Genomic DNA, 18776 nt, shown 5'->3' with positions numbered 1-18776 from the left:
ATTCTGTGAAATCCTGGCCAGGTTTCGTGCTATAACTGTAGCTCGAATCAAAAATAGTACACTGCCATGAATATCCCATGTCACACTGCTCCTTGGACGATCTCTGAAACACACTCAATCTCAGGAAATTTGCTCAGGCTGCAGCTTCGGCTCTTAATTAGCTCTGGACATCTCTCAGCGTGTGTCCACCAGGACCGGGCTGAGTTCAGCTTTAATTCAATTAGTTCACATGAAAAGAAGGATTTCTGAAGAAGTCCATTTTATTTATTTTTAAATATCGTACGCATGAATATATAGTGAAGTGCTTTTGTACGATTTTTATTCTTTCGTGAGCTCTGGCTGTGCTCGTCTGTGCTCTTACCTCGTGGGTCAGGACGTTGACTCTCTGCTGCAGGTTTCCATTTTCTGAGTGCAGCAGCGCCGTCTCCTTGCTCTCGAAAGAGCAGTAGGAGTTAGTGTCCTCCCCAAACTCGTTGATCATAGGGAACTGCGGAGACAACAAGACATTGCAGAAATGAGAGTGTAGAGAGCAAGATGTAGCTGAGGCTGGATGCACCAACGACAGAGACATTTCTCTCGCGTTTCGGTTAGTTTGATTATATCCCCTTTTTTGTTTTTTAGCTGTATTCAGAAATCTTTCATGATTTCACACTGGGGTCATTAAAGATTCATCTTACAACTACTGCAACTTCTGTTTGGCCTAGATATCACGAGGAGGATCAGGCTGTTTTAACTAATGTCTTTCTTCTTTCTTCAGCTAGATTTTATTTTTCAGTCTAAACTCATTTCCATGGCGACCTGTTTCAATCATATTTTTTTATCATTTAGATCCTTCTGTTCAAATTCCTCGTCAGAACTCTAGAAAGTGATAAAACGCTTTTTTTCCCCCAAAAAATTACCCTCCGTTAGCTCAAGGGTGGTTTTTCCGGTGTTCATTTTGGTGTTTTTATGCCAGTCATGTTAACAGACGCTGCACATCAAATTTCCTCAAATGGCAGGGGAGTGCCTCATCTCATCACGCTGATTACTGTTTTTACTCTAAATGAGTTTTTCATGTGAGGAATACGGTCGGCAATTTACAATATGTTGGATGCCCTGATTACATTTAGTGGAATGAACGGCCTCCTCGCTGTGTTACTAAAATTATGCGTGCTGCCCTGCGGTGTTTACTGCTTTATGGTATATCATAAGCATCGGTGAGTGGCTCCCCATTGTCCCCGTTCTTTTAAGTTGGGCTCAGACAACGGAAGTTTTCAGACGACGTGGAAATCGTGTTTCCTCAAACACTTAAGCTGCACAGAATTTTGTCTTTCTTGTCTAAAACTTTTACACACAGGGTTTGAAAATTTGAGCAAAATACACACCACAGGATACAAGAGCCCTGAACGCACCGCCTCACTGAATCTAAAGGAGGAAGTGGATGTAAACGAAACAAAGATAAAGGTCCAACAACTTGCTTCAAATGTACTCGTCCGCACTCCAATCTAGTAGCTGTAGCAGTGCCCGTAGTATATGTGCAAGCTGGTTTGCCAATCATCAAATCAAAGGATGTCACTTAACATGTGTCCTTGCCTGTACTTGTGTTCCTGTGAAACGTCATCAGTCAAGGCCCTAAAGTTCCAGTTCAATGTATCATCCGAACAAGTTGAGTCCAAATGCCCAGATGTATTCTTGCTCCGTCGTTTAACTGGGAACACTTTGGGAGACATCTTGGGACAGACGAGTATCCCAGAATATACACTACCGGTCAAAAGTTTTAGGGCTACGAGAGCTTCATCCTACAGCAAGATAATAACCCAAAAATTTAGTCCAAGCTGTACCAGAACTACCTCAGGATAAAAACCAGATGGAAAGGTTGAAAACGTGGATTGGATCATGGCCCAGTCTCTAGACTTTAACGCCGTGGAGGTGGTTTGTGAAGAAGTGGACAGAAGAGTGAAAGCAAAGCTCCCTACAAGTGACACACATTTCTAGGAACTTCCGCAACAAAATTGGAAAGAACTTGCTGAAAAAGATTTGATTTCCATTTTAGAAACGATGTCACAAGTGTGTTTTGATGAGATTGTTGATGAATAAAAAGGTTATATATTGATTCCATGATTTTTTTTTTTTAAATTTAATTTGTTTATTTGGTAAAATGAGACATTAAACTGCATACATTTCAATAAAATGATAAGAAAGTAGTATTGGAGTGTTCTAAAACATTTGACCAGTAGTGTATTTCTTCTGTTCCAAATTGCAGAATTTTATTTTTGATTTTTTTTCCAGTACTCGCTATTGATAAATACCCAAGGAAGCAACCAGAGAAGATTAAACGAGACCAGAGGACGTAAGAAGAGGAACTCGCTGTATCTTTGTAATATTTTCCAGTATCAGCACAGCTGTCTATTGTTCAAAACGAACTAGACGTCAGACTTGAATATATAAATGGTTATACACAAGTTACCATGGAGTCTTTACCGATGTGTGCTTTTCCACTAACTTCTGTCACTGATTATTGTGAACGTAATCATCAAGATTTCTAAATATAAAGCATGTCTGATTTTAATCACAGTGGCCCAGATGGGTCTGCAAGCAGGTTGAGAGGTTTCAGTTTGGATCGGTAAACACTTGCATTAGTCTGGACCTCAATTCTCCACCAACAGTGGGGAGGAATGATTTCAGGGAGACTCCTCTAGTCTGAGCCCAGATTTAGACTTAAAGGTTAAGGCCATCAATAGTCTTTATTTTTATTACTGTCGACAAATCCCACAAAAAGACCAACAATCACCAACACTGAGGTAATCTGCCCTGACGCTTTCTTTCTTACAAAAATGGAACTCTCTAAAAATCTGTCACAAATGTATAGTTTCATTTATTTATTTATTTTAAGAAAAACGTATTCAAGCAGGAGTGAGTGGTGCAATTGTTTGGCACTATTTTTGGCTAAGCGCGAATACACATTTGGTCCCATAATGAGTGTTTCCAGCAGCAGAGCGATGTGTGTGAGAGACTGAATCAGAATAAACTAAAAAATAAATAAACTCTGTGTGTGTGTGTGTGTGTGTGTGTGTGTGTGTTCATGGTAATGAAGGAACATGCTAAGCGGCGCAGCGGTTTGGTTTACTGATGTGTTGACAACAGTAGAGCTCTATGGCATAAGAGGAGTAAGTCTTTGGAAGCACAGACAGTCCCTTTACTCTAAACTCAACGTTGTTTTGTCTGTTTGTGGGATTTGTAGATGATGAGAAAGGCATATCTGCTTCAGGAGAAACCCCATTTCCATCTTATTGCCTCACAACAACTCATCATTCGTGAGGAAACTTACTGTATGCACCAATCAGCTACAACACCAAAACCACCGAAATAAATGACATTGACCATCTTGTAACAATTCTGTGTTTTGCGGGGAAACTTTTGGACCTAGCATTTGCATGGATGTTACTTAGACATGTACCCCCCCCCCCCTAGACTGGCCCACCCCCACCCCATAGCTATGACACTCCTTGATGGCAGTAGCCATCCCCAGCAGGACATGGGTACACAAACGGTTTGAATCAACAATATGAAAAACAGCACAAAGTGTTGACCTGACCTCCAAATTTACTAGATTCCAAACTGATCAAGTATCCGTGAGATGATCCATAGAGGCCCCTCCTCTCAACCCATAGGACCCAAAGTCCCCCACTTCCTGTTTCCAGACACCACAGGACACTCTCAGAAGGTCCATGTCCATTTTCTGATGATTACACAATATTAGGAAGGCAGTCATAATGTTATGCCTCATTGGTGTATGATAATTAAGAGAAGGCGCGACAATGAATCATTACATTAAAACTTTTAAAGTATGCATGTACTCTATAATTACACTACATACTCATATGACTGATTATGCAATCAAAACTGTAGAATCTGAGCTAGTGTGCAGCAAATGTTTTAGAATAAGCTGTTTGCCTTGTTGTTAGCCCAGTGCTGTGACAGAAACAAGACAAGTTATATAACCACGTGTCGTTCAACCTAAATGAACACATTTACATTTAGAGTGGTTGCCATAAGCACACACGACTTTTCATTTTCTCAGTGAAGTCATTGCTGAGGCAGTGTCTATTTGAGGAGCAAACAGCCCTTTTCCATTTAGCAAAAATACCTCTCTCTTTTCAGTTTAACAGTAAATGCTCGCAACATGGGCAGCCCCCTCCCCTGAGGAGCCTCGAGTTCTCACGCCGCAGAGCGCTGGGTACTCTAAACTGGAGAACAACCTCGCTTCGAATCATGTTCTAGGAAGGGCGTCCATCTGCTTCATTGCAGCTGCTGAACTTGGGAATAGAAAATATTCCATATAATTGTGTAATAATGTGAGTCAGATGTTAAATAATACCATGAGTGGATGTTTTGATTCCATATTCTTCCCCCCACTGATTATTCAAATCTATAAAAAGCCACATGCTGCATTTACATGGGCACAGGTGCGAAGCCAACATCTGCACCTGCTCTCCCAAAACCAACACCTGTCTCTCTGGAAACGAGCCCTGAACAAACCACCGCCTCTGAGTAAGTAAACAGCAGTGTGGCAGCCCGAGGCCTTCAATAACAGCTGCTCACTAAAAGGATGCAGGATTTTAGGCGTTCCTCTCCTGACACATCAAACTCGCGTTTCCGACAATTTGCAGTTTTTCATCTCCGCCGTTCCTTACTGGGGGGAAAAAAATAAATAAATCCAACAGAGGCCAATGGAATGTATTAAATACATCAATCATGAAAGTTTTATGTCTCCCAAAATCAATCTTCTGGAGCTACGGATTGCACAGACGTTCACTTCTTACAGCCTCCAACCGTAGCCATGGTCGACCATGATGTGGCAACAGCTTGCATCTGTTGCAGCCTCTTTGATAACCTTTAAAGCATTCTGTTGTCTCCACTCTCAGGTGGAAAAAAACAAGAGCTAAACTGTTGATATTTGTCTCTTGCATCATGTATAGTACACTAGGTGCGGAGGGGGTGAATGGGTACATTTTAGCTCCACTGCTATATAATTCCTAGAATAAGTAGGACACCACAGACTAAGCATCATCACAAGAAAATCCCGAAATTGATTTTTTCCCCCTCTAATCCTCCTCTGTTCTTAATTTCAGCAATTCATATCTCCCTTGCTCCTTGCATCATTATCTCCTTTTTCTCCCTCATTTTTCCGTCTGCTAGCACATCCCTCCGCCCGTTCTTCCTCCTTCCGCTACTTCTTCCCTTTTTCCTCATTTTCTGTCCTCCCACGTTGTTCCTTTACGCTCATTTGCTCTGTCTACCCCCGTTAAGCCAGTGTGCCGTTCCAGCTACTGCTAGGAGGTGGATTTCTGCTTCACCTGCTTTCTCATCCGTCCGGAAAGAAGTCAGATTTCCACCAACAAACTTGCGGGTCTGCTGGCTGCGCAGAAACATCTACGGTGTCACTGACTTTAAGCCGAGGAGCTCATCTAAAATTCTGGTGTTTTATGTAAGACGATGCAGAGTCATTGTTGAGAACTCTGCTTTTATTTCCAGTGTTTGAGCTCTGCTGACCCATTGAGAGAGCACATTTGAACGGTGTGCAGCCCTTTGACTTGACCATTTTTCATATACAATAACTGTTGACTCCCCGCTTTACATCACATTGTGTTGATGCAGTCCAATATTGCTACTGTCAGCAGGTTTCTGGTTTGTATTCTAGGTTAAAATCAGGTGTGTGGTCTATCTCCAGGTCTATGTGGAGTGTGGTTTGTTAACCTCATAGCACATGTTGTCCAACAGCGTCTGGACGTGAAACAATTTACAGTATTGCTTTGAATCTCTCCCGTTTAGAGTGAAATTTCAAATGCTGTCTCCCAAAAAGTGTTTGTTTAAACCTGTGTTCATACCAGTGGAACCACAATTAAATTAGGTCTCAGGAAGATGAATGTTATGTTGGCAGATGGGTATCCATAGCAAATGTTGCTAGACAGAAGTTCAAGATGTGTCATCTACTGTTGCAGTTGTGAATCTTCCTGGGGGTTTGGGGCTGCTGTGGAAGAGCACATAACTGAAAACATTATAGTTTGACAATTTGGACGCAATTTTTGCTGAGGATTTGTGGCTAAATCCACAATTACTCTCCCGTGCAAGCTGGGAATTTGCAGAAGAAAATGAAGGGTCGCAGTAAACAACATGTCCCTGGCAGCAGAGTGAGCGAGTGAGTGACTGTGGCTGAGGAGGAAACATGCTATGTGGGGAACATGCTAAAGGTAAGGCTAGCTGAGTAGTTGCAGTAGTGTGTGTGTGTTTTTTTATGCTGTGCAAACCGTAAGACTGTTTGGTAGTTTAATTTTGTGTTTGAGTGTGCGGGTCGTGGGTCAGTCCTGTATCCTCAATCCTCATCCCCTACCCGAACCTGGGTTTGTATCTTTATTCCCCCATCTCTCCCCAACACTCACCACGCTAAGCTAAGCTAATATCTCTGTGGTTGAAAGTCACGCAGTTGTGAGGTGGTAGCATGGAGGGGGGTGACTTCAGGATGCTAGAACTCACCGTTAAGCCTTCGAGGTGTTGTGGGCCTAACTTTGGTGAAGTTCAAGGTGCCCACTTGAAAACCCCAATGATGTACCGCATACTGAATACAGCTGTTGGCTAGGCTAGTTACTGTAGCTGGTGTCTTCCTGTTGGTTGCTAGTTGGTAGCTGACTGGTTTTTAGTCAGACTGGGCTTCTAAATTAGTTTTGCCTGGGATCTTGGCACAAGGGATTGTAACATCTTATCCTGTGTAATGATGAATTACACCCGAATAATGGTTTCAGTCATTTATGCAGGCAGATCAAGGAACAAATAGTCTAGTTCCAACCGCCTTAAATGTTAGTCTCTGCTTGTTTTCTGAGTCACTTCGATTAGTAACATGTTGTTGGGTGTTAATCAACCAAAACACGCTGAATGCATCACTCTGAGCTGAAAGAAATTATGACATTGGACAGAATGATTAATTGAGTGTTTAAGAAATTGAGTGTCACATTAATCTTCCTGCCGTTTGAAACGAGCCAAACAAAAACTGACAGAAGGCCACTTCCTCAAAAAAGCCCACACAGCAGCATCGCTTCTTTCCTATTGATGCTAGGTCTAAGTGCTACTTTAGCTAGTTACTTTAGCTTGTGATCTATTAATTCTGTTTTAACCCGAGCTTTGTGGGTTCATCGCCGTCCTTTTCACTCCGTTTCTCAGATCTCTTCATGTTTTTTTTTTTTCAAAACTGTGACTCAATATTACTTTCACAAGCGTTCTGAGTTACATCTCTTGCCCTCTATATCCAGCTGAATGATTCCCTCCTCTTTATTCCTGTTTATTCTCCTGATAGTCTGGGATCACAGCCCTGCAAAACCTTTCATCTATGTGTACGATCTCACGGCCTCAATATTCTGTAAATGGAAAACACTAATAGGTGTGAGGGGACAGCTCTTTCTGCTTCTAAAATATGAATAAAACCCAAAGTAGCCTCATCCTTGTCAGAACTGGAGTCATTCTGTCTAATACTGAAATGGACAAAAACAACTATGATGATTAGTTTTCCAAAATTTCATGATACATCTTTGAAGTATAAACCCTTCACCTTTATCTCATAGATCTTGAGCTTCCTCTTAATGCTGGTGTTCTCTCGCTCCAGGCAAGCGAGTCTCGTCTTGATGTCCTGATAGGCGGTGATGAGGGCGAAGTGCGAGGCTGAGTAGACATCGTCTTGGGGAAGGGGCGAGTTCCGCCACGCCACGCTGACGCAGCCGTCCTCTTTCAGGCCCCCTGCATCGCCACCTCCTCCCAGCAGCCCCAGCTCTCCTCCGCCAAACAGAGACTGCATCACTCAGAGCTTCAACCTGAGGGCAGACACACACAGTTATTTGCTCGTTAATAATTAAATCGCCCGATTTGGTTCCATTCAATTAAGTGCACTCACCAAAAATAACACCACTTCATAATTCTAGCGGGGGCCGACTATCAGTGCCACCGCAGCAATCCTGGAAACATCAAGCGGTCGCAACCAACACAAAAGAACAAAGCAGTTTTCAGCTGAGAGTGGTCGGACTGCCGGCACACACAATGTAAAATATTCAAAAGCAAAGTGGGTACAGAGAGACACAGGAGGAAGACTGTGGGACACTCTTATTTCATGTGCAATTTAGAGACGGCTTAGTGTGTCTTATCTCTTCAGATGTACAGCAGGTGCACTTATCGGGTTAGTCACATTAGCACGGTTAGTTCAATCACTTGTTATGATAATGTTTGGGATGTGACATTTCCAAAAAAGACAAAGAAAGAGCCATTTATTCATCTGGCTGTTTCATGATTCAGGAATTGTGGTCAGACAAAGACACAAGGCAAAGACACAGCAAAGAGGTAAAGATGCAGAACCCTTTTAATACGAGTCTAAATGAACTTTTGTGGCAACAGTATCCTGGAATCCTCGACGCGCAGTCGATGTTATAGCTGAAGCCTTTGCATTCAGGGCATTGTTTCAACAGACACAGAATGCACAATAGTCTTTGCTGTTCCCAAATATTTTTAAACCACTGCATCCCTGCAGTTTATTTTCGTGGCACTTAGCTTTCAGACTTCACCAAGACTCAGGGTCTCCTGAGGACTCGGACGTATCAGCCTGTGGTAAATCTGTGGTAAATCTCTCTCTCTATCTATCTCTTAGTGGGGGGCCTTTGGGTCCTAAGGTTTAAGGGGAGGGGTGTCTGTGAATCAGGTTTGTTCCAGTGCATCCCACGCATATTTGATCAGTTTGGGATCTAGTGAATTTGGAGGCCAGGTCAACACCTGCCGCTGTTCTTCATGTTTTTGTTTGTGTGTCTGTGTCGGGCTGCATCCTGCTGGGGGTGGCTGCTGCCATCAAGGAGTGCCATTGCCATGGGGTGGGGGTGCCTTGTTTGGTCTAGTTGGGTGGTACATGTCTAAGTAACATCCACATGAATGCCAGATCCAAAAGTTTCCCAGCAGAACACTGTATTATCACAAAATGGTCAATGTTATTTACTCCCCCTGTCAGTGGTTTTAATGTTATGGCTGATCGGTTTATATGCTTTTCTTTTGGTTTTTCATTGCTAGAATAATGCTAACTAAAAATTGCTTAAAAAATTGTGTTCCTTTTTAACCTCAGAACTACTGGTCAAGCAGTTGAGATTATCCAGAGAGTGTGTCTGTCTTTGACTTCTCCACATTGACAGAAAATCTGTCACCTCTGTGAGTTAAGCGTGGATGGATCACTGGATTGGAGTGGTCAGGTGGTCGGGGAGGCCTTAGGCCAAAGGTTCTGTTTGAAGTACTTATTAACATTCCAAGTAAGAATCGTCAAAATCTTCACAAACGGATACAAAACGATGATATACTCATGCAAAATGACTGCGAAGGGACATGAAACAGAGACCAAAGACGAAATTATTACAAACTGATCTGGTAGAATCTGACAGTATCCAAAAAAGACTGCAAACTACACAGCTTTTCTGTCTTAGTGGGGTTCTATTTTTTAAATGTCTGCGCCTTGGAGCCCATTTTCTCATTATCCATCTCTGGAGTGGAGGTGTCTCGGACAATTTGGTTTCAGGCTGCCCGGACACACTGTGCAATATACAGTATATCTTCAGCATGCACATTTATTCGAGGCAAACGGTGCTCACAAATGTGGATTTATTTATTTTTTTTATTCTACACGCCATAGTCATGTTTCTCAAAGCGGCAACATTGCTGCCGAAACAAGCACACAGTGTTTACACGTGTCAACACGTAGCGGCCGTATATTGACTACCGCATTTAAACACAGACGCTTTTTCTAACTGATGTACACTAATGAGTAATGAGTAACCAGTGCATGTGTCGTAGATGATATGTTAATCAGAGTCTGATTTACATATGAGTTGTGCCTGTGCTCTTGTTCCATTTCACAGTATTTAAAAAAACATGAGCTCTGACAGCCTACGCTGCACGAGAGGCAAGATGAATGAGCTGGGTAGTTAGCTGACCATGCTGTAGCACGGCCAAGCGGCGATGGATTCCTCGCCCTGCCCTAAACACTCCGGTCAAAAGTGATAAATGGCACCTGTGATGTCACTACAGTCTTTTAATTCAGCCGCCGAGGGGACGTGTGCGCACAAGTCGGTCTAGAGAAGCACACTGAGAGCAGTGTGATTTACAGGTACTGAGGGAGTTACACAACAGCTAGTTGATTTGATGTATACTGGAATGGATGCCTTCCTGACTCCCAGCGCTGCCTTGTGAGTCAGCGGTTGCCTACTGAGCTATTTTCATCCGCTCTCTTCCTCCACGGTGCTATTTTCCTTGTGTTTCAAGAGAGAGGGGAATAAAGCCTCAGCCAATCTACGACTCTTTTCCTCGCTGGTCTAAGAGGATGATCCAAAAATCACACCCACGAGCATTAACGTGCGCACAGACACACTTCTGCACACATGGAAGACAGAAAGAAGGAGAAGAAAGAGAAAAAGAGGGTGGACAAGAACGGCTGTATGATCAAAGAGACAACACAGACGGACTGTGCCAGTCACCTGCCAGCTGCCTGGAGACTGGTGTTTACACTGGGAGATATTCACGCCCTGCGATGTGCACTGTGCTGACATCCTGCCGACGAGTCTGGCTTTCTCTGGCAAACACTTCGCCATCTAATATCACACAGTATCTGTACACACTGAGTATATTTATAGCAGGAGGAAGGATTTTCAACTGTTTACTCGAAAAAAAAAAAACAACAAAAGCAAGAGAGAGATTTTTTAATATCTATGGGCAGAAATCGAAAGTATAGAATCTGAGTCTGTCTTCATCACACTGGGCAAAGTTGCTTCTACAACTCAACACAGTTTTTTTTTTTTTTTTTTTAAACTATGATTTTGTACCTATAAAGATATGTGGCTTTTGTATTAACAGTGAAATAATGGGTTTGTTTTGTGATCGGTAAACCCGTATGTGTCTGTTTTCCGGACACAAACACAAATGTTCATCTCTTGCACTGGCGAACGCTGGCAAAGGCCGAAATGTCATCCCCGCTTGTCGTTCAAAATTTGCACATGGACGCACCGCAAAGACACTAGCCAGCGGCCAGTGGGGAAAATGTAGGCATGTCTAGCCCATTCTTAATGGGAGCTCAAGCACCATTAAACCCGTAAAAATAGGAGTTGAAAAACGTTTGTTTGGCTTGTCTATGATAAGAAGACGAGAATAAATCCACACAATTCTAGAAAATATTTGGTTTAAACATAATATTTTAACAAGGACAGATTTGCCTCTCTCAAAGTGTGAGAGTCTGCAGGGTCTGTTCCGCCCAAAAGGTGAGACAAAGGATAGAATGATGTTGTCTCTTTATCTTTATTGACCTTCATGTCTTTAAATTTGATTTGCACTTATTGTCCCAACTCCATCTTCCATTGGAAGGCGATTTCTTTTCTTTATTTTAACCAAATGACGGATGACGTTAAAGCATCCTTAAAGCTCTGATCCTGTGATCACCCTTTGGACGCGTTAATTCTCTTCTACCACCAGGTGGCAGTAGTCTGAATTTGACATTCATAATGGGAAACCGATGGAGCTCGTCCTGCAGATAAACAAACCATCATACCCCCCAGGTTTCCTCTCTTTAATTATCAACTGGACGACAGCTTTTGTCCGATACAGAAGCATGTCATGATGCATGAAGATATTGTGTCCTGGAATGTCGACATTAGAGGAAGATTTTGTTTTTTTTGCTGAGAGAATGTATTCAGTTGGATGAAAAGCCGCTGATAAGAATCGGACTATTGTCAAAGACGCTCACTTATCACCCGTCGTTGGTGAGGACTTGGTGGGGACAAAAACGGAGCTAAAAGGAGATGAAACACTATCTTTATAGTCATCAGACAGAAGCCCCACTGCATGTTTTAAGCCTATTTTCTCATGTATACAAGACCTCGTATATGCATATATGAGGTCTTGGGTGAAGTCCAAGGTGCTCGGGTAGGTCGTTGACTTCATCCAATTAAAGTTTGTACAACTGTAGTGAACCGAACGCTCCATCAGTCCAGCTCAGTTAATTGTGCTCCATTTTCGTACACGGCCTTAAAATAATCCTCAAACAATAACAACGTGTCAAAACCGTGAAGAGCTGCTAGTGTTTCCACAGCAGGTTTGCGATTCTGTGTTTATGGTGAAATGTTACAAAGGCACAGCTGCAGGATGGATTAAAAAAGACTGTAACACAAGCTGCTTGAATTCTCGTTGTATAAGAGAATGGACACCAAGCTGAACCTTTGCCATGTAAAATGTAGTCATCGCATTTACATAAAAAACCCTCGTCTGGGCTCGAGGACACGCAGTACTGTATTATGCATGGACCAAAATGATAAAATTGCAGAGTACATAGCCTTTGTAATACCTGCTCCAGGGACGTAAACACTAAAAGGTCTAAGATACATGTATGCAGGCTACATACTACACACTGAGCAATTTACATAGAACATAAACATATCTCTGCTCTCTACAGCTCATGTCCTCTGGTAAAGACAATGCAGAGGCCGCCGATCAATGTGGCCTCAGACAGGACCAAATAAAGGACAGCGACTCGGGAACATCCGTGCTTTTCTGTGCTTCTCTCATTGGCATCGCAGACAGTAGCCATTTATCACACACGCTCGCACAGCTCCAGCTAAGCTTCTCTTCCTCTAACCCTCCTTTGCTCTCTGCTCCACTACCCAAAATATCCCTCATTCAGCTTCATCCGGCCGCCCCTCCTCTCCAGTCTCACAATATCCACTCTATCTCCCGGACCTCTGGGCTCATTTGCCGACGCTCTCAAAGCCCCACTGGACTTAAGACCTTGAGGCGGATGGTTCCTCCACCAACCACCTCCCTGCTTCATTACAGCGATTACCACCAGAAGTCGTACATTAGGTGAACCCCACATGGCATCCTCCGGTCCACTGAGACCTACCTCTTCCACTCTCTCTCAGCCTCTTCCCCCCTTGTCCCCGTTTCATTTCCTCCTCTCCGGAGACCACTCCCCTCCCTCTGTGATATACAGTACTGCTGACGGTGCCGCGGACTGCTGTCGTCATCAGTGGACCTGGAAAGTCTGGAGCCATGAACCTTCTGGGGAACTCGGAGTGTTAATGTGTTCATTACGTGTGGCCTCCTGTTGTTTTTATGTTGCACGAGCCGCAACATTAATTTGACTGGGTTGGACCTGCTGACATTGACTTTCAGCGCATGAATCAAATGACAAAGGATACTGCAAGGCTGGGTTAAATAAACACAAGCAGATTACATGTCACACTGTCTGCATTCTTACATGAAATCTGTTTCACACATTAGTGTAAATTAGTGCAGACTGCACTAATTTGTGCAGACTGCACTAATTTGCAGACTTCTGAGAAACTGTTCATTAGCCTCCCAGGTACTGATGCATCTTGTCTCTTTATCCCTCTATCAGATGTATAAATTATAATCATTTATTAAACAAAATAGTATCCATTAAAACAGATTCTCTGACCTAGCCTGGGTTTTCTGTTACAAATTCTGCTTCTTGGTTGCTCAGTGACCCAGAATACCACACCTCAACAAGAATGACATGGTTCATGAAGCTATTCCGTTTCCATTCCTTTTTACTTTTCCATGTTTAGAGGATGAATGTGAACGATGCAGCTGATCCTTTGATTTTCCCTCTAGTGGACTCAGGAGGTCAGCATACCTGGCTTTAGCTTTGAATGACTGCCAGGTACAATATGGGTTAGAATCCCTTCCAGTTTTAGTAGATCCATCAGGTTCAAGAGGGTTTTGGTTGCATTCAGGTAAAATGTCCATTTAATGAGCAAAAGAAGCAGAAATCCTTGTTTTACCCGGTCGGCAAGAAAGTTAACGCATCACATTTGTCGAGAAATAACCACCAAACAAAAATTCTTGCCAGAGTGCAAAGTGGCTATTTTGTATATATACTGTGTATCTGCTCGTTACACCGAACCATTTCGCCAAGAAGCTAAGAAATCATACTGCCTTAATCCGACTTTAACTGGACAACTCAGGTGCATATGAACACATTAGTCTAACTAAAATCAGACACCCAGATAATGCGATTAGAAATACATTTTCTCTGTCATGTATAAGCTTAATCAGACATTTAACAAGACAACGCGTGTGTACATGTGCCACAACTGCCGCGCTGGCTATGACCTCGGAACAAAAACATTCAAGAAAGCCGGTCGCAGAAGAAGAAGGTAAACAGAGCCGCTAGAAGACCCACCTGAGTGATAGCGCACATCTTATCTGCACCAAAAGTAGCGCGCACATTACGTATGAGATTAAAAAAGCTGTACTATTACCTATATTATTGTTGTTTGAAATGCCGGTCTGCCGTACAAACGACTCTTGTTTATTATTTCGTGTAATAGGTCAACCAGAAAGGAGGCCATACTGGATTAAGCTGTGCATGTAAATGCACTGACTTCCTTGGTATTGGTAAAGTGAGCCCAGCGCAGTGTAACAGGCTTCAGCTGACTCTTATTGTCAATATTTTTGACACCCCAGTCGTAATCCCGTTTGGCTTCTTTGTGTTTTTTGTTTGTTTGTTTGTTTATTTTTTTATTTTATTCTGTAAGCTTCTTCCTTGGTGTTTTTTGTTCTGCTTTACTTGCTGCGTTTTCCCTCTTTGATCGTTTGATTGGTTTCTCCTTGTGTGCTCAGCCCTCATTCGTTTCACCTGTGTCTCATCACCTCTCTGCTCATTTGTGCTTATATAGTCCTGCCTTTGCCTTTGGCCTTCGTAAGGTTGTCTTTTCTGCTGCACTGTTGATGTTTCCCAGTGTTTCTACTTCAGTTCGGTTCCTCGTGCCTCCCTGTTTTCCAGTATTTGTGGTTATCTTACCCAGATTTTATCTTATTAAATTTCCATCAAAATAATTTTTTCCTTCTCTTGTGCTCGGGTCCTATCTCTCCCTACCCAACAACTTGCAACATAACACTTATACTACAGTATAAGTGTTACAAGCGAGCAACAAAATGGCCAAGCGTAGCCAGCTGCATCTCTCAAGTGTCACTCCAGTGCTCAGTGGTGTTGCTGCCAGCCATTTAAATATGAGCCAATTAATGCTTCACCGACTCACTGGAACACAGTAAAAAGGTGCTACATGAGGAAAGTTCAGAGCATCCTGGACTATGACAGTCACCCCCTTCACCCCACCCTGGCTGGACAGGAAAGCAGCCGCCGCCACTGGCTCCTGTCACCGAGCCGCAGGACGGAGAGCTTCAGGAGGTCATTCATCCCCGCAGCCATCAGAATACACAGCACTAACTGTTAGCGGCCTGATGGTTAATGGCTTGGCTGATTACACTGTCTGCTGTGCAGCGGCACACAAGACACTTTATATAACCGCACACTGAGACACTTTGGGACTGAGACACTTTAAATTACCTGTATATCCTATGTAGATAGGACTCTATATTATTTTCTGTAATTCTTACTACCTCATTCTTATTCTATATTTTATTTTATTTGGCTCTTGTTCTTATGTCTGTGTCTGGTCCATATATGTTCTCTGTTAACTTTGTGAAGCTTGGACAAAACAATTTCCCTGTGGGGATCAATTAAGTGATTTTGAATCTTGAATCTTGAGGTAAAGCCAGGTCAGCTAGGATTTGTAGCCCGTTGTCTCAGTCTGCCTATAGCCTGCCTTGTAGCCATTTGCTTTTTCACTGGTAGGTTGAGCACACCATTAGTCTCATTTACTATCCTGTCATTTTCTATGAAAAAACGTTGCACAATTCTATATACTGCCTTGTTAGTGGTGACAATAATGAGACAGTGTATTAGGGGTTAAGACACGGAGGTAACCAGCCATTCAACTACAAAACCAGTTTTAAAATTCACCTCTAACGCAGCCGGTCAGGAGCTGAGCAAATGCCTTTTTTTTTCTTCTTCATATCGTTAGTTTCCACCACAGTGCTCCATAGACGGTTCTCTCTGATACACCACGTACTGAATATTGTGTTAGCATCGCGTGGCTCCTCTGGCGTGTTTAAGTAGACTCATAATAAAACATTTATGTAAAGGAGGCCGGCGTTTGAATACCAAAAAGCCATTACTTCAACGAAGAGATGAGATGAAGCTGGGGAAATTGTGAGTGCCGTGTGTGAAAGGCATCTTTAATCTAGCGGAATACGTCAGGATTTGTAGTGGTTTATTTATCCAGCTGCATCTCTGGCGCTTTCGGTTAACTTCATCTAATAACCAGGGGAATATATGTATATTTTCTATCGTCGCCATAACATCCAGCACCGTGGGAGAACTTTGAAGTATATTAAAGCGAATATGACCTAAAAGGAAAAGGAAATCATGGCATTGCAAACACTTGGCGTAACCCCTCTTTAGCATGCTGCACGGCGCAACGACTGGAGCGCTGCGAAGATCTCAGCGTGGAGTCCTGCAGAGAGTCAAAAAAAAAGAAAAAGAACAAGCCTCATCCATTTACAAACACTCACAACCCAGTCAAATCCCAGAGCTGCTGCTTTCTGTAAACACTGACGATCATATTTTTGGGCTGTAGCAGCAGATGATTGTCGTCTCAGTGGGAGATCTGGTTGTGTCACCCAGTAATTGTGGATTGCGACTATAGCATGGGGGAGAATCTGTCGCCCTTACATTCATTTAAGCACAAGTTCTGCATCTTCCTGTGTGAAGTAGAAGAAAATAAACCCTGCTATACATTCATGCGCCATTCTTTTCTTTCCTTTTAAGCCTCTGCGTTGCATATATGCAAGATCTGCCTGTGTGAGTCTCTGTTGTGTCTGAGGGCATAAATAACCTGGACCAGGATCAAAGAGGAAACTGGGGGAAATCAGAGTCCCCACAGAGTGGTATTTTATTGCAATGTGGAAGGAGATGCAAGCCCTCTTTTTTCCCAAAGAATATTTTCAATCTCATCTTTACCCAACCCCTCTGTCTTGTTTCATCCTTTCTTTTCCTCCTCCTCCCCCCTCCCCCTCCCTCTCTTAATGGCCTCCCCCCTCTCTGTGTCTGGCAGTGCTGCACAGTCCGGCCCTGGTCCCCGCAGGCTGGACGTTTGGCACCTCTGACTCAGACAGTATGTCTGTGAGCGGTGAGTCCAGGGCACAGAGGCGACGTGTCATTCCCCCCACCCCTGCATCCCCCACCTCCCCGCGCTCATCCGTCAAATTTTCCCATAATGCCTTGCTCCAGTCCACTGCACCTGTTTTCTCCTCCGCTTTTGACGGAGAACAAGGCCAGAGCTCGACGGCTCGGCGCACACTGAGAGGCTATTAACATGCCGGCAGGTAGGGTCTGACCGCGCAAGGACATGCACATTAGAGGGTGTGGAGACAAGTCCACACGAAGCAAGTGTGCGTTTTTTTTTTTTTTGTGTGTGTCGGTACAAGGGCAAAGTAGCGGCGGTGCAGGGAAAGTGCTGTGTTCGTGTATGTGTTTCACTGTTGTCAAAAAAAAGAGACACGTACAGCTGTATGGTGTGTCGATGGTGTCGATGCACCTAGCCCGTACACTGAGTCTGCACGGACGCTGTGGCCTGACCTCATTAATAGCTCCTTAACACTCAATGCCCTGAATATGGGCCAAGTTGGAGTTTTCTGTTCTGACTGGCACCGGGCCATACTCAGACAAATCTGACGAACTGTGCATTACTTGAAAACCAACATCACTTCAACGATAGTTCTTTATAATGGGAGTGTGTACTTAACAAGACTGCAACATAAGCTGCATAAGGAGTAATGTGCAAGAGCGTCCGATGGCCTAGTCAACATTGTCCTTGGTTTTTAAAGCAGTGAAAAGTGCACCAGGGTTTGAATGATTCATGAACAAAGTGCTGTGGTGTTGCAGGAGACACTTGCACTTGATGTTGAAAATATGTTGCATATGATAATGAGGAAAAATATAGACACTGTTTGCTCTTCAACTACTAGACTAGACAAGACCACAATGAACTTCAAAACCACTCTTCAGGAATCCTGTGACTGATGTCACACAGGGTTCATCGTCGGTATAATTACAGGCTTAATTGGCGATGTAGAGGCACACATACTTTTATTCTTTCTTTCTGAGCATTGACTCCCTCTCGAGAAGTCGAGGGGTTTGTAAAAATGTTTACCCACTCATCTATGTCACCTTCCGTCGAGGTGAATGAGCAGAAGAGGCAGCGGCAAGTGGTGCTTCAAGTGTTCTTAGGACGGCACTGTGGGTGAGCAACTGAGACGAATCGTAAACTTGTATTTGTTTCAGCCCATTTGAAATACCAAAAGAGACATACAAGGCAATATACAGTAGAGGATCTGTATTTAGAGTCTATTTGCGGAGTAGCTTTTTGTCTCTTAGCCCAGTGTATGAAAGGTTTGTAAAACAGTTTAAAACAACAAAAGACCTTAGACCATATCTTTTTTGGTGAACAGCCTGAAATTAAACTCCAACAACAACCATCTGGTCTTCCAAACTGGTCCCAACAAATGCCAAGAGATGTGAGGAAACACTATTTAAGTCCGGTACCTTGAGAAATTGTCATTCTCACCTGCCTGCATGTGTCGAGCCACCTCCAGACTACTGGCACGTTAAATTTGTGCTTTTTATTATTAGTGCACATTCATGTTATGGTTGAGTAACTTAGTTCTCCATTCGGATGAGATGTCAAATGTTCATTTACACACAGATAAAATTAGGTCAGATGGCAAAACAAACACATTTTTTCATGTATGATTTGTTAAGTGAACAAAGGATAAAATTATCTTTATATTCCCTGAGGTTTTTTATACAGTAGGTC

General features: G+C 43.1%; 1 protein-coding gene across 2 annotated transcripts in view; it reads right to left on the bottom strand.

Annotated features, from left to right (window-relative positions):
• Positions 1-18776, bottom strand: part of tbkbp1 (TBK1 binding protein 1) — a 61106-nt gene that overhangs the window by 21332 nt on the left and 20998 nt on the right. The window contains exons 1-3 of one of the 2 annotated variants that reach the window (XM_047610040.1): positions 7919-7967; positions 7580-7838; positions 362-487 (exon numbers count right to left, since the gene is read on the bottom strand). In XM_047610040.1, coding sequence (XP_047465996.1) covers positions 362-487; positions 7580-7822 — 369 coding nt within the window. In that variant the 5' untranslated portion in view covers positions 7823-7838; positions 7919-7967. Of the gene's footprint in view, positions 1-361; positions 488-7579; positions 7839-7918; positions 7968-18776 lie in introns of those variants that run through there. The other variant, XM_047610039.1, reaches the window with a different exon arrangement.

Source organism: Mugil cephalus, chromosome 16, assembly GCF_022458985.1.
Source record: "Mugil cephalus isolate CIBA_MC_2020 chromosome 16, CIBA_Mcephalus_1.1, whole genome shotgun sequence".
In the NCBI taxonomy this organism is placed as follows: Eukaryota; Metazoa; Chordata; class Actinopteri; order Mugiliformes; family Mugilidae; genus Mugil; species Mugil cephalus.
Note: the sequence above shows the minus strand (reverse complement) of the source record. Positions and strands in the feature narration are given on the sequence as shown.